General features: G+C 36.1%; 2 protein-coding genes across 2 annotated transcripts; both read right to left on the reverse strand.

Moving 5' to 3' along the window:
* Positions 1-345: 345 nt before the first annotated feature.
* Positions 346-3910, reverse strand: LOC142983982 (facilitated trehalose transporter Tret1-like). Its single transcript, XM_076131245.1, has 4 exons — positions 3603-3910; positions 2355-2490; positions 1858-2003; positions 346-1698 (listed from the first exon to the last, which is right to left on the reverse strand). The coding sequence occupies exons 1-4, from the start codon at positions 3639-3641 to the stop codon at positions 511-513; spliced, it is 1509 nt and encodes a 502-aa protein (XP_075987360.1). The 5' UTR covers positions 3642-3910; the 3' UTR covers positions 346-510.
* Positions 3911-13176: 9266 nt separating this feature from the next.
* LOC142983864 (facilitated trehalose transporter Tret1-like) lies at positions 13177-18514 on the reverse strand. The gene is made up of 4 exons (XM_076131016.1): positions 18214-18514; positions 15451-15586; positions 14935-15077; positions 13177-14496 (listed from the first exon to the last, which is right to left on the reverse strand). The coding sequence occupies exons 1-4, from the start codon at positions 18247-18249 to the stop codon at positions 13363-13365; spliced, it is 1449 nt and encodes a 482-aa protein (XP_075987131.1). The 5' UTR covers positions 18250-18514; the 3' UTR covers positions 13177-13362.
* Positions 18515-25412: the final 6898 nt, after the last annotated feature.

Here is a 25412-nt window from a genome sequence, read left to right on the forward strand (position 1 = left end):
CGTGAGGAAACCTTGCATGCCTAAAATTTGTTTATTACATTTATTGAGGGCATGCAAAGTCCCCAACCCGCACTTGGCCAGCGTGGTGGACTTAAGGCCTAACCCCTCCCTCATTACGGGAGGAGACCCTTGCCCAGCAGTGGGACAGTAATGGGTTAAATTTATTTATTTTATAGATCAAAGTCCATTTTCCACTTGAAAAAGCATGGTACAAAGTACAGGTCAACGCCTTAAAGGAAAAAAAGCACTTCTATATATCTCAAATCAGCAATCATCAATCATCAATCGATGTTAAATCAATGATCACAATTATCGCTTCTCACATCTCGAAAGAAAAAACACATAACCAGTAAGCAATCATATATTAAAAGTCCTTAAAATACAAAACACGACATCATTCGACAACGTGCTATTACATAAACGTGTCATAATATAAATTAACGAGATATCCTATCAGTTACATTTCAAATACACCTACAATATGAAAAATATTCGGAGATAATCTACATTTCAATGTAGCAAGGGAGTGCTACACCTTCTAGCTGACATTTTCCTCTTATAAGTAAGCACTGGGCATGATTGGAAGACCATTTTTTCTTCAATCTCTTTTGGCGCTAATGGCCTGCCACGGAACTCGTCTTCAATCTGTTGCAAAGTCTTTCCTTTTGTCTCCGGCAGTAGAATTGAGATCACCGTTAGACAGTAAGTGAGAAGACCAGCGTATATTGAGTATGTTCCTACTATACCTACAGCGTCTATCAACGATGGGAAGGTTTTAAGAACTGCGAAGAATGATGCTGACATTGTAGCTAAACTTATACTACCACCGATACTTCGGTATTCGAGCGGGAATACTTCTCCTCCTATGACGTTTGGTAGTGGCAGCATGCCTGTAGCTACTGTGAAGAACTGCAGATTGATCAGGAGAGCTGGTATCCATACAGCGTCGTATGGCAGCAAGTTATTGTCCCTACAGTACACATAAGCTGCTATAAGCAACTGTGAAATGACACAGAGCCCTCCAGTGAGGAACATTACCGTTCTTCTCTTCATTTTCTGAATGATGAATACGGCGACGGAATTCGAGATAAATCTCTGCGTGTCTAGGAATATCATCCAAAAGTGAGGATTGACATTCGGTCCCATGATTAAAGTTATAATTGTGGTGGAGTATGCCGCCATTGTGGTGCCTCCAGCGAATTGCACCATGACGTAGGCATGTATCATCAGAATAATAGGTTTGTAAAACTCCCTCTTTTGAGCTGTGATCATGGCTTGCTTCACTTTGTTGGGTTTCCTACCAATCTTTTGCGTCAGTCTTGCTTTCTCGAACATCATTCTGGCGTGGATCATTTCTTCTAGCTCATCGTCTTCTTCATCTCCTCGGAGCCAGTGAAAGACTTCTCTACACTCGTCATATCTGGACCTTGCTGCTAGCCAACTTGGTGATTCAGGAGAATAGATAGTCATGACTAAACTGACAAATGAGAAGAATACGCAGACTAAGGCTGTCTGCTGCCAGCTGATGAGGGATCCAAGAAGATGCACGAAGAGTATACCGAAAGCTTGTGTGAGAGAGACGGTCGTGAGGAAGGCGCCTCTGTTCTTCGGACTGGCGTATTCGCCGATAAGAACTGATCGAAGAGGCGACAGCATACCAATTGATAGACCTTGGAGGATTCGTCCAATGAGTAGACCCTGGAATAATAAAATCATTATTATGATCGATAAAGATGGTAATCATAAATTCTAGTAGAAAATAGAGGAAACGCTGGTAATAAGACAATGAATAATTTAACGAAAATAAGCGATTATATCACTTTCTAAAGTAAATAGTTTTCAGGAAATTCTACTAACCTCATAACCTGTTGCCATGATAGTGATAAACCATCCAATGAGGACTGGTAATGTGACAGCAAGATGGGCTATCCTCCTGCCATACCTTTCCATAATAGGCGGCGTGATGAAACTGCCGATCAGCTGAGTTATACCTAGTACCGCCGCTGTAAACAGAACAATTGAGAATGTAAGTAAACGACATGTTTTTAGAATATCTTTTAGATTGTGACTCTTCTTTTGAGTTCTATCTAGTTAACTATGAAATTAACTGGGTGCCAGAATGCAAACCATCTAAATTAAATTATTTGATCCGTTGAGGAGGTTTAAGATCTAAGAGTACTTCGCACCCGTTCAGGAACAGCTGTCTAAGTTGTTTCTAAAGGATTGCAAAGTTATCTTAGATCCCTGATTATAATAGTAGAATTACAATATCTATTATGACAAAACTCACAGCATATCCTAGTCTCACCTCTCTAATTTTAAGAATTAATGAGTTAATAAATTGATTTAGTTACCTATCCATGACGCCACAGATTTTGACAGCACGATCTCGGTGTCAGGTCTACTGAGCTGAGGCAACAGAATGGCTGGGTAGCCGATGACACAGCCATGGCCTATGATGTTACTGCCTACTGCTGCTGTCACGAAACACTGGGGAGAAGACCGGGAGTTTAATTAATAGGATTACAATGATTAGCAACTGAATATCAATGCATGATCAATTATTGTATCAACCAAATTGTAAAACTTTTGGCAATTGAAAAAGAGTGGCCCTGTTTTTCTTGCTAGCTCTTCTCATAAGGCTCTACCCCCTTTCCGAGCTAGTGGTAGATTCAGTAACTGTAACGACCATCATAAGTGTCAATATTTGACCTTAATTAATAAATGATTTGATTTTCATTTTGATATTGAATATGGAAGGATTATTTAGTACGTATATGTAATTTATATCGTTGGCTAAATATCTTTTTAATTGAGTACTAAAAGTTACTCAAAAAAGTCGACGTTCTAATATCCGATTTCCAGAATTTAAACAAATAATTTTATTGTAGGTTTCCTTTTTGCCTGAACCGACAATCGAACCCATTACAAAACTAGTAGGTACTTACGAGGCTAATGACTAATCGGCATTACGAAAATACTAGGCTGAGATTTGTTAGTTCAGCAATCAACTTATCATACACAAATTTATCATAATCGTTATTTTTATTATTGTTTGACAAACAAAGAATAAATTACGTGATGTCAAACATGTCGTTTACAGAAAGATATACGCAAATTCATGAAATTGCAATTTTAAAATCAAATAAGATAATTTAATTAGATTAGACTTTAATAATAATTTCTTTCGTTAAGAAAATTCTAGCATTGACTGGCAAAAAAGCACAGTTCACATTGGTATCGCTCATGAAATTGTTTACCATAGTATTTTAATACAGTACTGCATAAAAACGTAGCGTAAAATCCAGTATTTTGCAAATTTTTGATCTATAAAAAATCCCCAATGTAAGTAAATTATGATGGAAAATAAAGGTATGCTTATTTACACAATTCGCTTTTAGTAAGACTCTTTAATTAGTCTGTAACCTAACTGCGTGAAGTATTTTAACTAGTATTTATTAAGACTATAAGCTTTACTGTATTGTATCTGTATTTTTCAGAGCATATTTAGCAAAAGTTTGACTGCGTTTAGAAGACTGGTATCAGCGCTTTTCTTTGTTTAATGAAATCCATAGTCTTTAGAATATAAAAAAAATACTTACTTGTTTCAAAAACGGTGTAAACCTGCTCTTCCCCGTCATATTCAAAACTTAACACGAAACACTAAAACTAATATTCTAATATCACTAAAAAATATCACAATAATCAACACATTTTTGAACAAAAGATTAAGCGTCTTGAAGCACCATGTTAGTAAAACGATCGTTTATCATTATAAATGCATTTATAGTAGGAAATTATTTATCTAAAGTCCATTGTACACCTTTCAGTGGTTTGCTATTAAGTGATGCTAAAATATCGATGTCGTTGATATGATAACTTGTAACGCGATTGTGGACGCGTGGACGGCGAGAAATGGCAGGCAACTCGAGTAGCAACAATTACGGTCGAGAGAATCGCGAATGTTTTAGGGTTCCGGAATTGATAAGGAAAATGGAAAAGTATGTAGGGTTTTTTTTTGTAGCATAAATAACAGCAGTGATAGCTAATACCATCGTAGAAGCTTTCGATTGAAGTGTGTGCTATGAACCTAGGGAGCATACCAATGATGCTATAAAGCTGTTTGACATGGCAAGTGGTTGAGGGAAATCTCAAATGTTATAAAAATCCAGTTGCTCCTTGCAATAACGGCAAAGAAAAACTTGCGATTGAGAATTCTTTTAAACAGTTCTTTGGAGAAAAGCATGGTCAAACTCAACTCCTTTCGGGATGGCACACTCAAAACCAATCGTTAAATATTGTAATGTTCTAGTCAGAAGTGGAACTTTATAAAATGAAAACGTACTTACATAATATATTTAAAGTGATTTTCATTCCATAATGCATACTGGAAACGTTATTACCTATTATGATGGAGCCAGGAGGTCATATGATGATGCTTATGATGGTGGGAGTTGGTCACCAAGTCTCTCAGTCTCGCACAGAATCAACAACACAATCATGACTTCGCTCTTGTCTTAATCTTATACACGATATAAGATCATTATCAATAAGTGACTTTTTTCATCCGTTTTTGTGAGAATCTAATTATAATAATATCATTGAGTTGTAGATTGATGACCTTAGATTTACGTCAGAGGAGTGATTTGGTACTTTTATAATCACACACTTTGGTACACGTAACTGTATCGAGCTAATGCCAAAAACTCGATGGCTTTTTTTATGTTTTGTCTTTTGCTATCGAGGTCTTGCCCAATAATTCTATAGCAAACGGGATACGAACTAGCGGTAGGGGTGATGACCATCATAAGACTGTGTGTTGTGTTTGGGCTGCAAGGGTGCACCTCTGATAGGGTGAACCTCTAAAGATTATTTAACAAAAAATTGTATGTGTGTATTATTTGGAAAAGTACAAGGTTTATTAATTTTATTTCTTATTTACTTGGTTTTGTTTATATAACATACCCATACTTTTAGAATTCCCACGATATTTTGTTTACAAAGCACTGGTTTGAAGTAACATTTGATTTAACTAACAGTTATGTCACAGTTTAAGCATGATATAATACCTTTACAGAATTTTGAAGGCATCAGGTATTTACCTATTAAACACAACTTTAATACAAAATTTCATTTCGCTTTTAATTCTTACTGCTTCTGTTGATAGTAACTGCTTATTTACAAGAAAAATTGTGTAGTTCATGTACTTAATATATATTTTTCGTCGATTTGGTAGGTATACCCAATGAAAAAAAACTGTTAAATTTTTGTTTACTTTGTTATTTAAGACCCGTGTGTTTCTTTTCGCAAATAGAAACGATTTTTATTAGAAGAGTAGTATTATTGGCCGACTTACAACAATTGGCCCATTGAACTTTATTGCAAAGTTCTAGGGACGATTACAAAAATCAGCAATCACCTAAAGCCAATATTACTGAGAACTAAATATTATATTAATTGATATTGAAATAACATTTCAATAAGAAGATTAAACCAATAAGAGATTACTACAAATGTCCGCTAATATATACCTTTCTTTACAATCCACTTGGAATCATACGATATCGCAATTTTTTATACAGTATAGGAACTTATAGAGATACTCCTTATCACTCGATATCTAAAGAGTATTGTGCTCAAAACAGACTGTCAGGCACCTTCACAGTGTTAGCGTGATAGTATATTTATTGCTTTTTTATTGTAGCGGTTTTATTAGTTATCTATATCGATCATGGACAATGATCAGGACTTAAGTAAGTGTTCTTTTATTACAATGAAATGCAATTTTTAACTCAAAATGCTGAATGTTTTTTTTTCTAAAATGACAACTCCCGCACTAAGAATTGCTGTTGTGTCGCGGGGATTTTTACAAACATTACAAACAAAAAACAGACACAAAGTACAACCAGACCCGAAACAATTATTTGTGGATCGCACAAATAATTGTCCCTTATGTGAATCGCACTAACGACCTCCCGACGAAATGGTAGCGGCTTGGCGACCTAAACCACTGTGCCACGGAGTCATAATTGTATTACAGAATGCTTGGTTTGTCAATTTAGCTCGAAAAACATAAAATATTGTAATTTGAAACATACCTTTGTTACTTAACTGTTAAATATTTAGCGTTATCTATTCCATTTATTATTTTTTTACTCCGTATCATTTTTAGTGCAAGATTATTCCTTCATGGTACCGCAGCACCTAAAAGAGCGAACGTAGTTTTTTTGAGAGACATATTTTCAACAGCGATTTTTAGTCACGTTTCAGCTTATAAGCGGTTCATCTACTAGAATGAAAGTGGTAATGGAAAATAAACAAATATACATACAACAAAGTATATAAAAAAATATACTCAAAGTAGCCAATGGATGTAGAGTATGACGTCTAACTATAATATGTGTTTGATTCAAATGGGTTCAGCCATATACTAGTTATAGGGGAACAATTGGTCATCACGTCGACGTCACACCATGACGTATGCAGATATATTTCTAACACACATTCCATCATATGTTATTACTATTGTATGTCACTATTTGTTTTTTTTATCTAAATCCTTAAAGTCAACAAATAGATTATATATATTGTTGTACTATAACTAAGATATAGATACATTAACCCCGATTATAATGTGATAGGATATTCGGATTATAGTAAGAGGTATTTACTATTATAATCCGTATATCAATATACGAGTAGAGTTTTGTTGCAATAATTCGTTTGAGGAGTGTAAAGGGAAGTCCCATTAATCTCTTTTAATTAAGGTAATATGAATGTGAAGGGTTGCGAATATGTTGCTTTGAACACGCTAATCTCAGGAACTACTGATTCGAATTGAAAATGATGCTCAGGATGATTTTCAGGTTGGGAAAAAATGAGGGGCCATGCAGGTAGACTATTTCAAATATTGATGAAACCTTAATTCGCTGAAAGGGAACATATTGAAATTTTTGAAAATAATCATCACTGTATTCAAATCGCAGGCAGTCTCTACATACAATATGGTGATAGTCAGTATAGATAGGTTATAAAAAACTTTAATTCTCCCTTTTTCTTTACTACGATCTTAACTTTAAAAATATACCCAACTAGAAGCCGCCCGCGACTTCGTCCGCGTGGAAACTCTTTCTGTGTAAATCCCGATCCCTCGCTCGGGAACTTATTCTCTTTTATTCAAATTCAATTATTTCAAACTTTCGCATTTATAATATTAGTAGAATTGCTTAGGTAGATTGTTCAAGCCACCTGTAACCATAAAATTTATGACCTGATATTTAAAAATGCATATTATTATTGACTAAGTAGACTTTGTAATAAATGCGTAGCGTTAGTATTAAATTAATTACAAAGAATTAAGTAGCGATAATTCGAGATAGCTTTAAAGAAAACGCGGCTAAATGCATAAGTTTTATTGACATTTATTGTTCATTATCTTTGGACAATAAAACGACGTATTTGTTTTATCATAATTTGTAATATCTTTATAATTGTGTGTATCATTGATCAGGTAATGATAAAGTAATATTTGGCAGTTATCCGTATTAAAATAGACGTAAAAGTTTGTCTGCCTGTTTGACTTTTATATATAAACATGTAGGTACATAATATGTACATCCGTATGACTAAACCACAGAAATTATTTTGGAACTGGGTAAGGAGATAGATGGAGACACAGTATCGACATGAGTTACTTTTTATTTTAAAATTCTGCCATGTATTTGAATTATTATTTATTATAAATTATTATTTATTATAAACTAGCTGACCCGCGCAACTTTGCTTGCGTCATATAAGAAAGAATGGGTCAAAATTTTCCCCGTTTTTGTAACATTTTTTACTGGTGCTCTGCTCGCCTAGCCTTCCTCAATAAATGGGCTAACTAACATTGAAAGATTTTTTCAAATCGGATCAGTAGTCTCTGAGATTAGCGCGTTCAAACAAACAAACAAACTCTTCAGCTTTATAATATTAGTATAGATTAGTATAGATAATATTTGAAACTTTTTAGAGGGTCAGCTATTTTATAAGCAAATATATATATAACTCGTGGCTTAGTTAACAACAGCCGCGCGGATTGATCTCTGAGGTTATGCTATGCTTGCCGAGGTTGGTCTGTGGATGGGTGATCATCTTATACATATCGAGTTTCTCCGTGTTTCGGAAGGCACGTTAAATTGTGGGACCCGGCTGCCATTTTCGAAGATCTTTGACAGTCGTTAACAGTAGTCAGAAGCTTGAAAGTCTGACAACTAGTCTTACCGAAGGGTATCGTGTTGTAACCCAGGTACTGGGTTGTGGAGGTCAGATGGGCAGTCGCTCCATGTAAAGCACTGGTATCCAGCTGCATCCGGTGAGACTGGAAGCCGACTCCAACATAGTTTGGAACAAAGGCCAAGCCAATATATATTTTATAAGCAAAGCTCTTTTTGACCATCTACGGAAAAAATATTTTCAGATATGCGTAATATTGACGAAAAATAAGCTCCGTCATATAGTTTTACGACCCGTTAGGACACAAATTTTTACCGTTTTTGTGGTTATTTTCCTCAAACACGTTTTACTCACCTTAATTTATAACATTGAACACATTTTCTTCAAATAGTATTTATTAATAGCGTGAGAACTTGAGACAACAGTTTTATTTTGCATTTCATTAATTATATTTTTATTAGTTATTGTTTTGTTAATATATTATGAAGGATTCACGCTGAAAAAACTTGAAAGTGTTTACCTTTGAAAAACAGAAGGGACTTGTAGGGCGAGTTTGAGTGAACTTCAATTCAAAATATAGGTTTTTTCATAAATTAGCTAAGAGATATTTAAAAGCCTTTTTTTTTTGAAAAAAATACCTTTATTATTATTGTGAATTCAGTTCCATTGTCATATCTATTTTCTGGCCAAGATGAAGTACCTCTAGTTATCTTATTTTCAAGCATTGAATTACACTGCTGGGCTGAGGTCTCCTCCGGGGATGAGAGAAAGAGTAAGTCTACAACTAGCCAAGTGCGAGTTAGGTAGTTTTCCTTCAACAACAGATGATAGAAATATGTATAATAACATTAAAAGATAAAGTTTATGATTAATACAATTATCGTATTAAATTGTTTTATCAAGATTTGTCAAGGGATCCACTTTTGATATTGATCTAGTATTGCAAATTATTATGTAAGATTTGTTTAAATCATATACCTACAAAACAATAACGTTTTTGCGTTGTCTTATTTGCCTTTGTGCTGGTAAATAATTGATTCAAAGGAGAATGCTCAAAATGTATGGGAAAAAAACCCACGCCGTACACAAACGGTGTGTAACTCAGAATTTTAGTGATACTGAGTGATTCAATTTCAGATATTCGCCTCTATCAAATTCGATGGCTAAATACTATTTTTTGCTATTTTCTACTATTTAAAAGGTAAAGGAGATCGGCAGATTTCGTACAGCTTAAAGTTGGTGTTGTTTCGTTACAGAATTTGTACCACTTATTAAGGGGGCTAAGTCACTTATTTTTATTTGGGAGTATTATTTTTAGAAGTCCGTATTAATTAATAATTAAGGCAGAAAGATTTGATAAATTACATAATATTTTTTGGTCTATGGCTTATATTTGTTGACAACTAAAGAAAAATAAAATCTCAAGAGACGTCACTGTAAGTCTGACGTCTACGCATCCGCTAATTTGCTGTTGTTTTGGATTGTGGTTTTGACTGCATCTGAGCAATTTAGCGAACTATCGGGGCTTCTTAAAATGGACATAACTTTTACCTCCCAAGTTTAAAAAATATAAGAATTTAAAAATAAGCTTGTCTATCATATTAGCTACCAATTAAAATAAAAAGTAAACCTAAACATGACATTTTATAAGCTGTACGAATTCTTCATACAAACCTGCCGTTCGCCTTTAAACAATAAATATTTTTCAAACATTCATCACAATGATTATTTTTTGTATCGAAACCGCACTACGGGCGCCAGCTAGTAGTGTGGGCGGGTATGTCTTTTTTATATTCATGCTAAAAAATATTGAAAATATATTAAAAACCCCTACTGAAAAGTAATAGCAATATAATATGTTTAGCCATTGAATTTGATAGAGGTAAATATCTGGAATTTATTACACAGTATCACTCATTTCTCCCATTGCTCCCATGCTGGATTGAGAGCGAAAAAAAAACATAGAAGGTGCCAACTGCATTTCTTCCCGTGCATACTACAAAAGTCAGCAGAGGGATGGAAGGGTTTGGTGCTTCATAGGCTATAGGCTAGCAATCTACCACCATGTCAACACTTTTCTACCTTATAATTATAATAGCCCTTCAATTGTCTGCCAACCCGCATTAGACCAGTGTGGTGGACTAAGGCTTGATCCCCCTCTTTGTTAAGAGGGGAGGCTCGTGCCCCTCGGTGGGGACATATATGACCTGGCGATGATGACTCATTTTTCAAAAATATATTTTTTAATATTTTTAATTTGTAACTCAGTTACATACCTATATTAAAAATGTGTGACTCAAAAAAGATTAAACATTTATATAGGTAACTTATTAAAAAAATATAAAAATATATTGAAAACCCCTACTGAAAAGTTGTAGCAAAATGGTATGTTCAGCCATCGAATTTGATAGAGGTAAACATTGGGAATTCAATTACATAGTGTAACTAATTTTTTGAGTTACATATCTTTTGTGTACAGCTTGGGTTTTTTTTGAGCATTCTCTCGTATTTTTGTGTGGTTGATAGAAATTAGATTTCTGCGGGAAAAGACTTTAATATATTATTATTTATCTTGCATTACTTCATCGATTAATACACACAGGCTTTCCGAAATTGGCTCTAAACTTAGAAAGATTTTTTAAATTTAAAGTTTCCATAGGTTCATCTATAATTTATACTAGCTAGTTTCGCTCACCGTTCCGTAAACGATCTGTGGGTTAAGCAAACCTTGGGGCGGTCTTTCCATAGATGGGTGACCGCATAGTGGTATTTGAACTGGGCGTCTCCGTGCTTCGGAGAGCACGTTAAAAGTCGGTCCCGGTTGTTGTCTTGTAAGAAACCAGTCGTTAAGCTACGTCAAAGGCCTTCGGACGGCTTGAACAACTTTGACACTAGGTTGGCCACTAACCATACGATGAATGAATGAATGAATGAATGAACTTACAAGCTTTCCGAAATAGGATAGAAATTTTCTTCAGATTTATATCAAGTTAAACTTTTGTTACGGTCACTTCAATCGGTCGTCACTGCGTCAGCACGCGAGAATCATGGGTACGAATCCATATGGCGCAAATATCTGTGTGTCCACCAGTAAAGTTAACAAATGCAGCAACTGTCGAATACTTGTCATTTAGACATCACATGAATCCGCTTGTGGTAATCTTAAGGCGCTGTCTCCACGGGCGAGAGAATCGCGACGAGTCCGCCCTTGTATCGTCGGACAATCTCCACGAACGAGGGATAATTCCGCCGCGTATCGTCGCGAGTCGCCGCGGAATCTCTGCGATTCCGCGGCGACTCGTAGCCCGCGTTTTCCTTGTTTAAAAAGCTTCTCGAAACAAGAGGCAACATTGAAAACAAATGACGCTGCATTTGACAGCGCGCTCGCTGCGCGCTCGTCGCGATCGCGCGGCGGACTCGCTGCTTGTCGCGGCCGACTAGCGACGATGTATTGACGTTTCGCACGCTCGTTGACACTCGTCGTATCGCGGCGATATTATCGTCGTGTGGAGACGGTTCCATAGAGAGTGTATAGAAATACGTGGCACGACGATAATATCGCCGCGATTCTCTCGCTCGTGGAGACAGCGCCTAATAAAAGATCAATGATTTACGTCAGTACTGTTTACAAATAAATTTTATCTTTAACTTGGAGATAGAAAGTGTACTTATGATTGTGTATAATATGCTGTTGTTTTCAGGTTCTTTAAGAATTTGGCGTACTTCGCATTACTACTATTACGTCGGGAGGTAGTGGTTTCGATTCCTACGCAGAACAATTATTTGTGTATTCTGGCGCAGTGGTTTAAGCGGTCACCTCGCCGCAACAACCATAGCGCCGCGTGTGGTGGGTTCGAATCCCACCCGGACAAATCTTTGTGAGGTGAGCACGAGTATTTGTTCTGAGCCTGATATAAGTATGTATTTAAAAGTATATAAGTATGTTTATCAGTTATTTGGTTACCATAGTACAAGCTCTGCTTAGTTTGGAATCAAATGACCGTGTGTGAGTTGTCCAATAATATTTAATAATATTTATACCACAAATATGTTTCGGGTCTGGTCGTACGTAGTGCTCTTTGTTTGCGTGTTTGTAAAAGTCCCCGCAAAAAAAAGCAATTCTTAGCGCCTGATTTGTCTTTATTGACCCTTTGACCGCAAAGGTCGGCAAACTCGACAAATCAGAAAGAGCTCACGATGCTAAATTTGTGTAACATTTGCCGACGAAAGCGTCGTAAGCACTTTCTGATTTGTCGAGTGTTAAGAAAATATAAAATAAAATGGAATTGAAAACGTGACACTATACATACAAACATCTTTCGTGACTATACTTATCTATACAAAGGAAATTGGGCTTGACAACACATAATCTTTGTGTGGGGTAATACTGTTATAAATTATCTCATAGCTTTAGTACATGTAAAGCGATGACGAATAGTCCTATTATCGAGAATATTGTTTACTAGCTGACCCGCGCAACTTCGCTTGCGTCACATAAGAGAGAATGAATCAAAATTTTCACCGTTTTTGTAACATTTTTACTGCAGCTCTGCTCCTATTGGTCGTAGCGTGATGATATATAGCCTATAGCCTTCCTCGATAAATGGGCTATCTAACACTGAAATAATTTTTCAAATCGGACCAGTAGTTCCTGAGAAGAGCGCTTTCAAAAAAACAAACAAACAAACAAACAAACTTCAGCTTTATAATATTAGTATAGATTTCTGTATGAACAATCTGGCAGCGCCTCTAGTGTACCACAAAAGGACTGTTATAAACGCAACATACTAGAGGAAAATCAGCAGGAATTTCTAATTGCACTAACTTTATTCCTTAAACTTGATAAATCTTGTACAATTACCGAAATATTCATTCAGCACAAGTTTAAGTTGTTCTAGTAGTAAGTTGATTTAATAATAACTACTATTGATTAGTGATCAATAAAATACAATTTTATTCTATTACAATTTAATAAATAAGTAAGTACATAGGTATCTTTGTACGACACTATAATAAATTAAGTCAAATTCAATTAAATCAGTGACATCTAAAGGACCAGCCTTCATCATAATTACTTCTTCACCCCCCACTTGACTTCTCTATTTTCTACAGCCTCTCAATTTTCAACTGCTGAAACTTCGAGTCCAATCAAACAGAACCAGTTTTCTCATTTTCTTCTTTTTCACTTTTCAGAGCTTTCAATTCCTCTCCATCTTTAGTTACTTTTTTGACTTTTCCTCTGCATTCGTCTTCAATATCCTGGAGAGTCTTTCCTTTAGTCTCCGGTAACATGAACCAGATCACTACCATACAATACACTAACATGCCAGCATAAAGGAAATATGTTCCAGAAATTCCCACACCATCAATCAGAGCCGGAAAAGTCTTTAACACTACGAACAGGAAACCAGCAATGGAAGCCAAACTGATCGTACCAGCTATACTCCTATATTCCAATGGAAAGACTTCCCCTGCTATCACACTGGGTAAAGGTACCATTCCGACAGAGACAGAAAAGAACTGCATAATCATTAAAGTCCCTGGGATCCATAAAATATCATGGGTCAAAAAACCAGAGTCTTTTAAATACACATAGACTGCTATAGCTATGAGACTGAAAATGCAAAGACTTAAAGTAGCGAAGACCATGGTCCGTCTTTTCATCTTGTTGATAATAAATATGGCTAAAGTATTTACTATGAGTCTTTCGGAGTCAATAACTAACATCCAAGCATCAGCGTTGACGCTTGGGTTCATGATATGTGTGATTATAGTGGTCGCGTATGCTGCATTAAGAGCAGCTCCTGACAGCTGCGGCATTGCATACATATGCAGCATCAAAATAATTGGTTTATAGAACTCTGGTTTTCGTACTTCAGTGAAAACGTTTGTATTTTTCTGTTCTTTCTTCTTTAGCTCTACACTTGCTTTGACCATAGCTTCAAGTTCTTCTTCTTCTTGATCTCCTCTTAACCATCGGAAGACTGTTCTGCATTCATCGTACTTTCCCTTGGAGACCAGCCAGCTTGGAGACTCAGGCATGAGGAATGTCATGATGAAACTGGTTAAGGGTAGAAATAGGGAGACCAGTGCAGTCTTCCGCCAACTGAGGAATGATCCTATGAGGTGGACGAAGAATACTCCTGATCCTTGGGTTAAAGATATCGTGGTGAGAAAGGCCCCTCTGTTCTTCGGGCTGGTGTATTCTCCAATGAGGATTGAACGCAGTGGCAGCATCATTCCGAATGATAGGCCTCCGATTATTCTAGCGACGAGTATAACCTGGAAGAAATAAAAAGATAGTAAGTAGAATACCATTTGCTTAGTTTTGCTAATTATTCTAAATTTGTTTTAAGTTTTTAAATGTCTAGTTCTACAAAATGTGAAAGCGGAATTGATAGGTTCTATTTATTTATTTAATGAGAGTAATAACCACCTTTCAATCATAGTTTTTTTAGGAATTCCTACGTCTTCACAAATTTCGTGTTGTCTAAATATTAATCTTGACAACAACCGAAAGGTTTGTCTCCCACGCAAGTAGGAGATGGTTTTACTAGTGCCAATTGCAAAAGAAGTAGATAAGGATTACGTATCGAGGATATTTTTCCGGTTGTTTAAGCAGTTCATTAAGGAATTTAAAGACCCATACTGGGCTTGTGTGCTGGACACAAGGGAGAGGTAAAGAAGAAGAACAGAAATACGTTTAATTTAATGATTTACCTCGACATTATTCGCAAATACTGTGATGAACCAGCCAAGAACAGCTGATGCGCTGACAATGTAGTGCACCATCTTTCTGCCATACCTCTCCATGACTGTCGCCATGAAGCTTCCGATCAGTAGAGTTATGCCCATTACTGACGCTGAAACAGGGTGAAATAAGATTTTAGTAGTTTAGTACATTAAAATATTATGTTGATGAGGATTGTAATCAAGGTAAGTTGGCAAAGACAATAATTTGTAGATAATACTTATATGGACATTTCTCGGACTGTTTCGGGTTTGACTCCCAGTTCGGAGAAGGGGTCGCGGAGTTTTTGTGATTCGAATATTTGTAGGAAAGAGGAAAATATTGGATCTTATAAAAGCAGTCATGAGATTGCTGTTGCCTATCCGGTATAGGTTTTTACATAGAACATTATAAACGGTGAAACTTGGATGTAGCATTTTTATAACACTTGATTACCTATAATATGAAGTACAAAAAGATAAATGGAGGATTAAGTATCTACTTACCTATCCAAGAGTCAGCAGTCTTACTGGACACTATCTCGGAGTCAGGCTGCTGGAATTGCGGCAGGAGCACCGCAGGGAACCCTGACAGACTGCCATGGCCTATCAGGTTGATGCCCACCGCTGACGTAACGAAACACTGGAACAGGTGAATAGGGTACTTAGGAGTTGAAGACCAAAGGCCCTTCTCTGGCATACTAGAGCTGCCTAATTCAACCGCAAGAAGGACATTGTTATAGGACATAAGGTTATCACTCCCCCGACGGGTCTCCACCTTGCTGTGGTGGGGGGGCTTAGTAGCCGCGAGCCTTGAGGTGAGGGCGCACTTCGGCCGCGGTGAAGCGAAGAGAGACCCATTGGAGAGGCCGCTTCCCTGTCTGGGCGGTACCGCACTAACCCGGGGGACCAAAGCGGCCGGCCGGCTGGGCCGAGGCGACGTAGGTCCGGCTGGTTTTGGAGGGGCTAGTCGCGGAGGAAGAGGTGTTCTAGTGTGTCGTTGCTGGGCACCCTATCCTCCGCGACTGGGCGGGGCCGCACCGCGTGATGCGGCAATGGTGGGGCTGCCGTGGGGAGTCGGGGGTCGGGCGGTCGGACCCGGCTCTTAACCCATGGCGGCTGGTGGTGGGACCGCAGGGCCTGGGAGTGGGCAGACTACCACTCTCGGGCTCGTTGGTCGACGAGGAGGTGGCGGCGGCCTACACACCTTTCCGCCGCCGGCGGCCGGGACAAGCTGCGCATCTGCGCGTGGCCTGTCCCGGCTTCTGAAGGCCCCCTGGCTGGCGAACTCGGGGGAGTTTTCTGGCCACTGCACTAGGGGGCATGTGGGGGGACGGCACCCGTGTGTTGGGGTGTCGTCCCACACTGTGGACGGGTCCACATTGTGGACGGCTGCGTCGGGGCCGCGGATGTGTGCCTAAAGGCGTTCCCGTGGCCTCGGCACTAAGCAGCGAGGAGGCAACACCTTGGTGGTTTAGTGGGTAGGCCTTGCCCTTCTGGTTCGGAGAGCCCCACATACCCCAGCGCTCCCCCGGGCGTTGGGGATGCAATTTCATGCATTAACCAAGTAAAAAAAAAAATAAAAAAAAAAAAAAAAAAAAAAAAGGACATAAGGTTATCAAATTTATTTATTACTAGCTTTTACCCGCGAATTCGTCGGCCTCCTGAATTTTCCCATAGAAATGCCTGATTTTCCCGAGGTAAAAAGTAGCTTATGTCCTTTCTCGGGTATCAAAATATCTCCATACCAAATTTCATGCAAATTGGTTCAGTAATTTAGGCGTGATTGAGTAGCAGACAGACAGACAGAGTTACTTTCACATTTATAATATTAGTATGGATGTTGAGTTCGTGATACTTAAAGTCTGCTTTGAAATGCTTGGCGGACGATCGAATATAATGTTTTAAGGGTAATTATACCGAACGATTTTTATTCTGAAAAAAGAAGCTAAAGAAGAAGAATCCGATTTGTGCAATGAATGAACAGGGAACTAACTAAACTCAAGACCAATGAGTGTAGTTATTAAACAATATGAAAGTAGTTTTCAAATCAGATAATGAAGATTCTACTGCTGATATTTTGTTTATTTTAGATACACCTGAAGATCCCAAGCTATTCTTAACTGTATACAAGTATAACTCTTGCTATTTCAACGTATAGGTGTGTCTCTTTCATCCGTTCTATTTCGATGTTATCGAATCCGGTAGTGTTTTGCATCATCGCACGCAATTATATTCCCGCACATGGTTTAGGCGTGTTAAATCATCTTTCCTTATTAGTCTTTTTAGTATTTTTATGCCAGATTTTTTTTTATTTAAACTAGTTTGCTTAATTCAGATATGGATTTTTGGAAAGGGTTCTAATTTTTTGTACCTTTTACCAAATTGCCTTTGCATATGCTTTTAATTGCATCGAAATCGTGTCAGCTTTATTCTACGGTAAAAACTTGCAGACATATTCGTGAATTGTACAATAAAATTGGATATGCGATTGCGTTAAAGATATTGCACCATAATAACCATCATTTGATGTCTCAGTTTAGTAATCATCAATGAAATTATTATTTTGCGTAAATCATATAAATCTGATAATTTCATAGAAGTGAGACTAGTCTCAATATTCACAATGAGGGCTTGTTTTATCTCTAACTGACGTGCGTTGTATAGGTTATTGACCTACGTAAATAAATTACTTTGTAATAGAATAGCAAATATAACTATTCCGACAACCAAGTGTATTTTAATAAGATGTGACAAGACAAATTTCTCCAAAGTTCTATGTAAATAAAAAAAAAATGAGATTTATATTTGAAACATAAAAAATAAGATACAAGGAATTGTTGACTACATATTCATTCTATAAACAGTATTTTTTTGAAAAGGATATTTGAAACTATAAACCAAAAAGTAGCTCCCAACGCCATCTATTATTTAGTACCGGTAGCCGATGATCTATTTAGCTTCACACTCATGCAGATCTAAATAGATGTCACTAGTGCGTTCACATGGATTGTTTTGGTTTTAGGTTATATTTCAGTCACATATAAAACACGCAAAGACAAAAAATTATGTAATGTACAACTCGTAATAATAACAATAAAAAGGTATTTATATTTTTTTCCATCAAATTGTTTTCCATTTTCCTATGTATAATTTTCACTTATTTTATGAGGTATTTGACTAAACCTTATATATATTTTCATATATTTTCTAAACATCTAAGCAATTAAATAGTTAAAGAACTAAAATAAATATAAATTAAAAACATACCTGCTTCAAAAAAGGCGACGAACTTCCTTTAGTCATATTTCAAAATTATCTTAACACTTGTAATTTACTATCATTCAGCAATTCACATTTTGAGTGCTTTGATATAATCACTGCGTAGAATTTAAACCACACAACTGTTGATAAAACATATTTTTATTATCAAGTCCTCTTTAAATATATTTTTTTAAATAAGTAAATAAATAATTTATTATCTTCTTTACATAAAATAACTCACGAAACTGACAAAAAATTAAAACGGTTACTCCGTAAAATATTTTATAAATATCATTGGACAACTCACGCACGGTCATCTGATTTGAAACTAAGCAGAGTCTGTGCTATGGTAAACAGACAAATGATAACGAAATAGTGTATCAGTGTTTACATAAAAGATCAAATTATGAATTAAATTATAGGCTAAGTACTGAATAACTGATTTTATTTATTTATTTCAGAATAACGAACAGTTATGTGCATGTATTGGAAATAACAGCATTATAATCCATACTATCCATATTCCATACTTTCCATACTAATATTATAAATACGAAAGTAACTCTGTCTGTCTGCTGCTCAATCACGCCTAAAGTATTGAACCAATTTGCAAGAAATTTGGTATGGAGATATTTTGATACCCGAGAAAGGACATAGGCTACTTTTTACCCCGGGAAAATGACGCATTTCCCGGGAAAATTCAGGTGGCGAACGAAGTCGCGAATAATCAAATTATAATGACATTGAATTAACAAAATTCCGTTGTCATGGCAACTGTTTTAATGGCGGATATGCCTTAGCGCGACTTCGCACATAAACTGCAATTAAGAGATATTTATAAATAATTCTGAGAAATGTTTTCGTGAAAAAAAAAGCATATTTTATATCATCACGCTACGACCACTAGGCGCAGAGTAACAATTAAAAGTGTTCCAAAAATGTGGAAATTCTGACTTATTCTCTCTTGTGACGCAAGCGATGTTGCGCGGGTCAGCTAGTCTGTATATTTTTTTAAGTATTTATAAACAGTAAAAATTCATGCAATTCGTAGAATATATAAATAATATTTTTCCCGATTGCGCTATGCTAAGGACTTTTGCAAAACAAAAAATAAAATAAAAACGCCATTATCTCTGTCGTTACGGAAGGGACTTTTGCCTAAAACAGTTAGGGAACTTTAGTATGTGAAAGTTTACTTCTAGTTATACAGGGTGTGGCGTAAATAATGGATAATCCTTTACCAGCGGATAGGTGACCACCCGGCTGACCTAAAAATTAAAATTTGCCTCTGGCATATGTATCATAGTTTTTGAAATATCCGCCATTTTGTGTGTTTTAAAGAAAGCGATTTAAGCTCGTACTTTTTGATGTTGTAATCACAAATTAAGGCTCTTTTTTAATCCGTTTTTTGCAAATAAATCTTGAATAGATGTAGGTACTATTGACTTACTACCGCGTTTGTATGTAAGCGTATTTCTTGAAGTGAATTGTATTAGTTTCAGAGAGCATGTTGTCTTTTATCAAATGTGTTACCGGATTCTACCAAATCAGGCAAATGGATACAATCAATTAACTACAGTAAAGTATTTTGTAAAGAATTAACTTTGTTATAATCCAGTGACAATATTTGACGTAACTGAAAAACAAAAAAAAATAAACATATACAGGGTGTCCCAAAACTCAACGATAATCCGAGACAGGATGAAAGGCCAAGGCATACCGGTTCTAGGAAAAATAAAAAAAAAATTCCATATCACTTAGTTCAGCAATAATAGACACTTTTCAAAAAAGTTGAAATTCCACACCCTTGGTCGCATTTTCAAGTCCTGTGATCACCAATGTCACAATTTCGCTGTGTTTTTTTGAATATCGTGATCTTCATTAAATATGCTATTACTCGTAAAACAAATTAATGCACAAAACATTGTTAATTTAATAAAAAAAGTTAAGTTTTAGTGAGTCATGGTTCTCAAAAATATCGTTAGTTAACTTTGACACTTCATACTGTAAAAAAAATGTACTACACTACCCTTGGCAAGTTATTTCAAAAGTTGGCGCATTTAATCAAGATTTCAAAATGGTGCAACACTTGCCACTTTTCTTGCCACTAAAAATGTTATTTTTATTTGAACGAAGAGTATCCTCGCAAATGGATCGGACGCAGTGGTACAATTTTATGGCCTCCTCGTTCTCCCGATCTAAATCCAGTAGATATTTTTTACTGGGAATGCATAAAAGAAGAAGTCTATTCGAAATTAATACAAAATTTATCAGAACTTAGCCAGAAAATTGACACACCGTCAGAGGAAATAAATGCAAGAAATTTTGATTGACTGGTGCAAAGGTCTTTTGTAAGGCGTTGCAGAGCCTGTATTCGTCACAGAGAAAAGCAATTATTTTTAGTAAAGACGTAATTGAGTCAGTCCATAACAAATATTTAATGTCATAAACATAATAGGTAATCATAATTTAAAAAAAAACAATGAATGAACCATCGTTCTTATTTAATTATTCTCCTTAAACTAAAGTAATTCCTAATTGTTTTCCTCTAGCATGAATTCAGGCTCTGCAACGCCTTACAAAAGACCTTTGCACCAGTCAATCAAAATTCATTGCATTTATATCCTCCGACGCTGTGTCAATTTTCTGGCTAAGTTCTGATAAATTTTGTATTAATTTCGAATAGACTTCTTCTTTTATGCATTCCCAGTAAAAAATATCTACTGGATTTAGATCGGGAGAACGAGGAGGCCATAAAATTGTACCACTGCGTCCGATCCATTTGCGAGGATACTCTTCGTTCAAATAAAAATAACATTTTTAGTGGCAAGAAAAGTGGCAAGTGTTGCACCATTTTGAAATCTTGATTAAATGCGCCAACTTTTGAAATAACTTGCCAAGGGTAGTGTAGTACATTTTTTTTACAGTATGAAGCGTCAAAGTTAACTAACGATATTTTTGAGAACCATGACTCACTAAAACTTAACTTTTTTTATTAAATTAACAATGTTTTGTGCATTAATTTGTTTTACGAGTAATAGCATATTTAATGAAGATCATGATATTCAAAAAAACACAGCGAAATTGTGACATTGTTGATCACAGGACTTGAAAATGCGACCAAGGGTGTGGAATTTCAACTTTTTTGAAAAGTGTCTATTATTGCTGAACTAAGTGATATGGATTTTTTTTTTATTTTTCCTAGAACCGGTATGCCTTGGCCTTTCATCCTGTCTCGGATTATCGTTGAGTTTTGGGACACCCTGTATATATATAAATCTCCTTCAATTTTACAAAGAAAAATATGTTTGCTTATCGTATGTATGTTTGTAAATGTCCCCGCGACACAAAAGAAATTCTTATCTAACAGTATTCAATCCAAGTTGTACGATCATAAAATGTCTCAAGTAGGTACCTGAGTTTATCTATGTCTAAATGGTTATTCGTGTGCAATATCAAGTAGTCATATTATTCTTCTTTATTTCTTTCCGTCATTCTGACGTCCTATTTTTTTTATTTCATCTGCTTTGCGAAAAATTCCAGGCCTGTTATATCTTATCAGTGTGCGAATCAAAATCCGTAGCTTTTTACGTAGTGTGATAGGATAATTAATATTTCATAATTTCTGCAATAAAATAATTGTCTTTTTCTAGCACAATTCGTAGCCAGTTGCGCTCACCGGTCGGTAAACGATCTGTGGGTTAAGCAAACCTTGGCGCGGTCATTCCTTAGATGGGTGACCGCATAGTGTATTTGAGCTGGGCGTCTCCGTGCTTCGGAGGGCACGTAAAAAGTCGGTCCCGGTTGTTGTCAATTAAGATAACAGTCGTTAAGCCACGTCCAAGGCCTTCGGGCGGCTTGAACAAATTTGACACTAGGTTGACCACTAACCATACGATAAGAAGAAGTAGCAGGCACAAAGAACAACTAGACCCCATTTTTAATTAGTAGATCATACAAATCATACAAATATTTAGTTCCGGGAGGGGATCGAACCCACGCTACCCGCGCGCACAAAGCAACACTGTGAACCACTACCCACTCCACTGCTTCAGCTAACTAAAGTAACATAAAAATATGGGAATGCTAATATTACTATCAGTATACAACATGCCGCTCCAATGGCTTATTTCCTTCAACCTACAGGTAGGGTTAGGGCTTAATAAACATGTAACAAAAAAAAAAATAACATTGTTGGCTAATTTGAATTTAATTTAATATAATTTAATTGAAAAAACTTAAATGTCACACATACTAAATAATAATAAATAATAATAATGTAGACAAAACAGTATCACTCTGTATAAACAATCAAAGTACATCAGACGGTGCGGCTACGTCGCGTACGCCGCCCGTCCAATAGCAGAACGCTAGGAAAGAGAGGCTTTATTGTGGTAACATTCTTTCTCATTTTAGTTTCATTGATTCGAATATCATTCGACTCGTGAGCCAGGTGAACGAACTTTACTCGAGTTGTTTATGTACAGGCTGTGGTAATTTGTTAATAAAGTTAATTGTTAATAAGTCGGTAATTAATAATAATAATACAAATTGTTGTACTATACATGACTAAGGACCTCTAGCCCTAACCATACGTTGAAGGAAATAAGCCATTGGAGCGGCACGTTGTATATAATTACTTGGCCTAAAATAACAACGCGTGTATATAAGAATGTATATAAAATATAATTATTGACATAATAAAAAGTATAAAGTTGTAAATAACATTACGTTTTTGAAGACAATAGGTGCCTTTACAAACACGCTCTTTCGCGCGTGATTAGGAGCGTACAGGATTAAGCAGAGAAAGACGGCGCGCTCTTCGCTCACGTTTTCTTCGCGGACTTGACAGATGAACGCGGCGCGCGCTCTTTCCTTTGTTGTTTCACGCGCGAAAGAGCGTGTGTGTAAAGGCACCTAAATTCCATTCATACAGAAACTCAATCATAAAGAAGATTAAAAAAGGTAACTAACGCATATTTTGATCATCCAGTACGGATATTTTAGGATTGTCTGACGAGTAGCGACTTAGTACCTTTATGACAAAATTAAAACAAAACTCTCAAATTCTTTATTCTCTAAATTATCAATCCACGTCTCTGGTAAATGCCGATTGATGATAAAAAGTTGTTCTAATACGCAATTCACGATGAGCTATGATGACTACTGCTGATCGTGAGGCCATAGGTTCAAATTCCGAGTCGGGTAAAATTTTAATGTTTATTAAATTGTCTTCAATGGTAAGCGTCTTTATAAACAGGGGTGTCTGATCTGTCCGATTATATAAAAGTGACAAACGCAAAAGCGATCCTTACATACCCGAGTTGCAGCCTTCACCAGCTCCATCCCCACAGCTGCAGCGTCCCACAGTCCTACCGTACCTATATACCAGATGCAGTGAGATGAGGACAAGACAAAGAAAGAAAAAGGTAGCCCGGAGATTGGTACTGGGCCCTAAAGACAATATAGAATTGTTCATCATCACACATTTTACCTTGGAATTGTAATATGCGTTTTTGCGTTCATTCCCGTAGCCTATTATATACATATTATCAAACAACGGGATAGTTTAAGAGTGTCGAGCACTTGCAAATGTTTCTCTGTGGGTAAAATGTAAGGCTAGGCTACACATAACAGCCTAATTCCCTTATTGTGAGAAATCCCTTTTCAGCAATGTGTCAGCTTACAGTTAATAAAAAGAACGAGTATTGTATGTAGGAGTATGTTAGGTGGACTTATCAAGGTGAACTTATAAATATCCAAAAGACAGTTCTCTTTATCAATTTTTTATTTTCTTAAAACATAACAGTAACTTATTGGAACTAATTAACAATATCACATTACTATCGTTTGCATTAATTCTAGAGAACGTACTTTAATTTGTATCATTAAATCTAATTTTAAGCTATCGTCGTATTATTTTTGACATTTCGAGTTAATTTGAGTTTGAGCAATTGTAATGATATGCAGACTGAATTTTATTTACTTTTAGTGTGATTAAGTATTATTATAAACAATGTCCCGAAGATAATTCTGATTCAAGAGATCTACAGATATCCACAGATACTAGACTATATTTTGAATAACCATTTTCTTGCACATATCAGCATATTATTGTCCCAAAGTTTTACTGGCTGAGCTGCTTTTAACAGATTATTAAACATCGTTGTGTGCTATTACAATGGTCTCAAAACATGTCAAAACGGGCCCTTTTAATAGACTTAGAGATCTGGGTAAGCCCTTGATCTTAAGTCTCCTTCTCGTGGACATGGATTCTCCATTTATAATGGCAGTGATGATAGCTAGGAATTTTGTTGGAAAAATATCTGTAACAATATTATGTTGGATATTAAGTTATTAGTAATTAGTATCATGTAATTGCTTGTGCTGCCACCTGTACTAATTTGGTACTATGTTTTGTCTATAGTCTGTAATAAATTGTTCATTCTTTGATTGATGAAATAAATTAGTTGACTTCCGTACAGCATTCAAGTAGTTTTATTACCGTAAAACGGGGTGAATAGAAACAATTTTCAACTTTGTCCTAAAAATTTGTAGTGAATAACTTGTTATTTTTATTGTCAGGTTGTTTTATATCATGTCCGGCGCCATGAAGAAAGAGTTAAAACCATATTTGTCCAAAAATATGTATAGTTTTACGATATTTCATTAAAAAAATGGTCAATTTCTATTCACCCAGCGATAGGGGTGAATCGAAACGACCAAAGGGGTGAATGGAAAAATTGTGTTTTAAAACGTTTTTTCAGTTAACAATATTGTATCTTTATAGATAAATATACACCTAAAGAGATAAACACTCCAAACAACTCATTAGAAAAGAAATTCCACTTTAAATCCCAAGTTTTGAAAAAAATGTATGGACCATTAAGGCATTCGAGGACGGTTGACTTTGAAGCAATTTTTTGGGTATAAATATCAATTTAAACATTTAAACAATTATGACACCGCAGAGAAGTAATATCGACGTGTAATCATTTCAAATTTGAACAAAATTCTTAAACGAAGAGTACTCAAACATTGGGCTTGAAAACTTTCCTGATTTTTTTTCTATTCACCCCGCGAATTCTATTCACCCCGTTTTACGGTATAGGTTATGGGCAATCGTTTCGCGAATATTTCACAGTATTTAGTAGTTTATTGGACATTTGCAAATGTTATAAACAGTTTACTAAGCGTGATAACCT

The sequence above is a fragment of the Anticarsia gemmatalis genome, chromosome 25 (assembly GCF_050436995.1).
Source record: "Anticarsia gemmatalis isolate Benzon Research Colony breed Stoneville strain chromosome 25, ilAntGemm2 primary, whole genome shotgun sequence".
Classification (NCBI taxonomy): Eukaryota; Metazoa; Arthropoda; class Insecta; order Lepidoptera; family Erebidae; genus Anticarsia; species Anticarsia gemmatalis.

Excerpts from the sequence above, each read along its gene's own strand:
- LOC142983864 (XM_076131016.1), bottom strand. The coding sequence starts at position 18,249 with ATGACTAAAGGAAGTTCGTCGCCTTTTTTGAAGCAG. Across the intron at positions 15,078-15,450 it reads GACTGCTGACTCTTGGATAG|CGTCAGTAATGGGCATAACT; the intron begins GTAAGTAGATAC and ends ACCCTGTTTCAG. Across the intron at positions 14,497-14,934 it reads TATTTGCGAATAATGTCGAG|GTTATACTCGTCGCTAGAAT; the intron begins GTAAATCATTAA and ends TATTTCTTCCAG.
- LOC142983982 (XM_076131245.1), bottom strand. The coding sequence starts at position 3,641 with ATGACGGGGAAGAGCAGGTTTACACCGTTTTTGAAACAA. Across the intron at positions 2,491-3,602 it reads TTACACCGTTTTTGAAACAA|TGTTTCGTGACAGCAGCAGT; the intron begins GTAAGTATTTTT and ends TCTTCTCCCCAG. Across the intron at positions 2,004-2,354 it reads ATCTGTGGCGTCATGGATAG|CGGCGGTACTAGGTATAACT; the intron begins GTAACTAAATCA and ends TTCTGTTTACAG.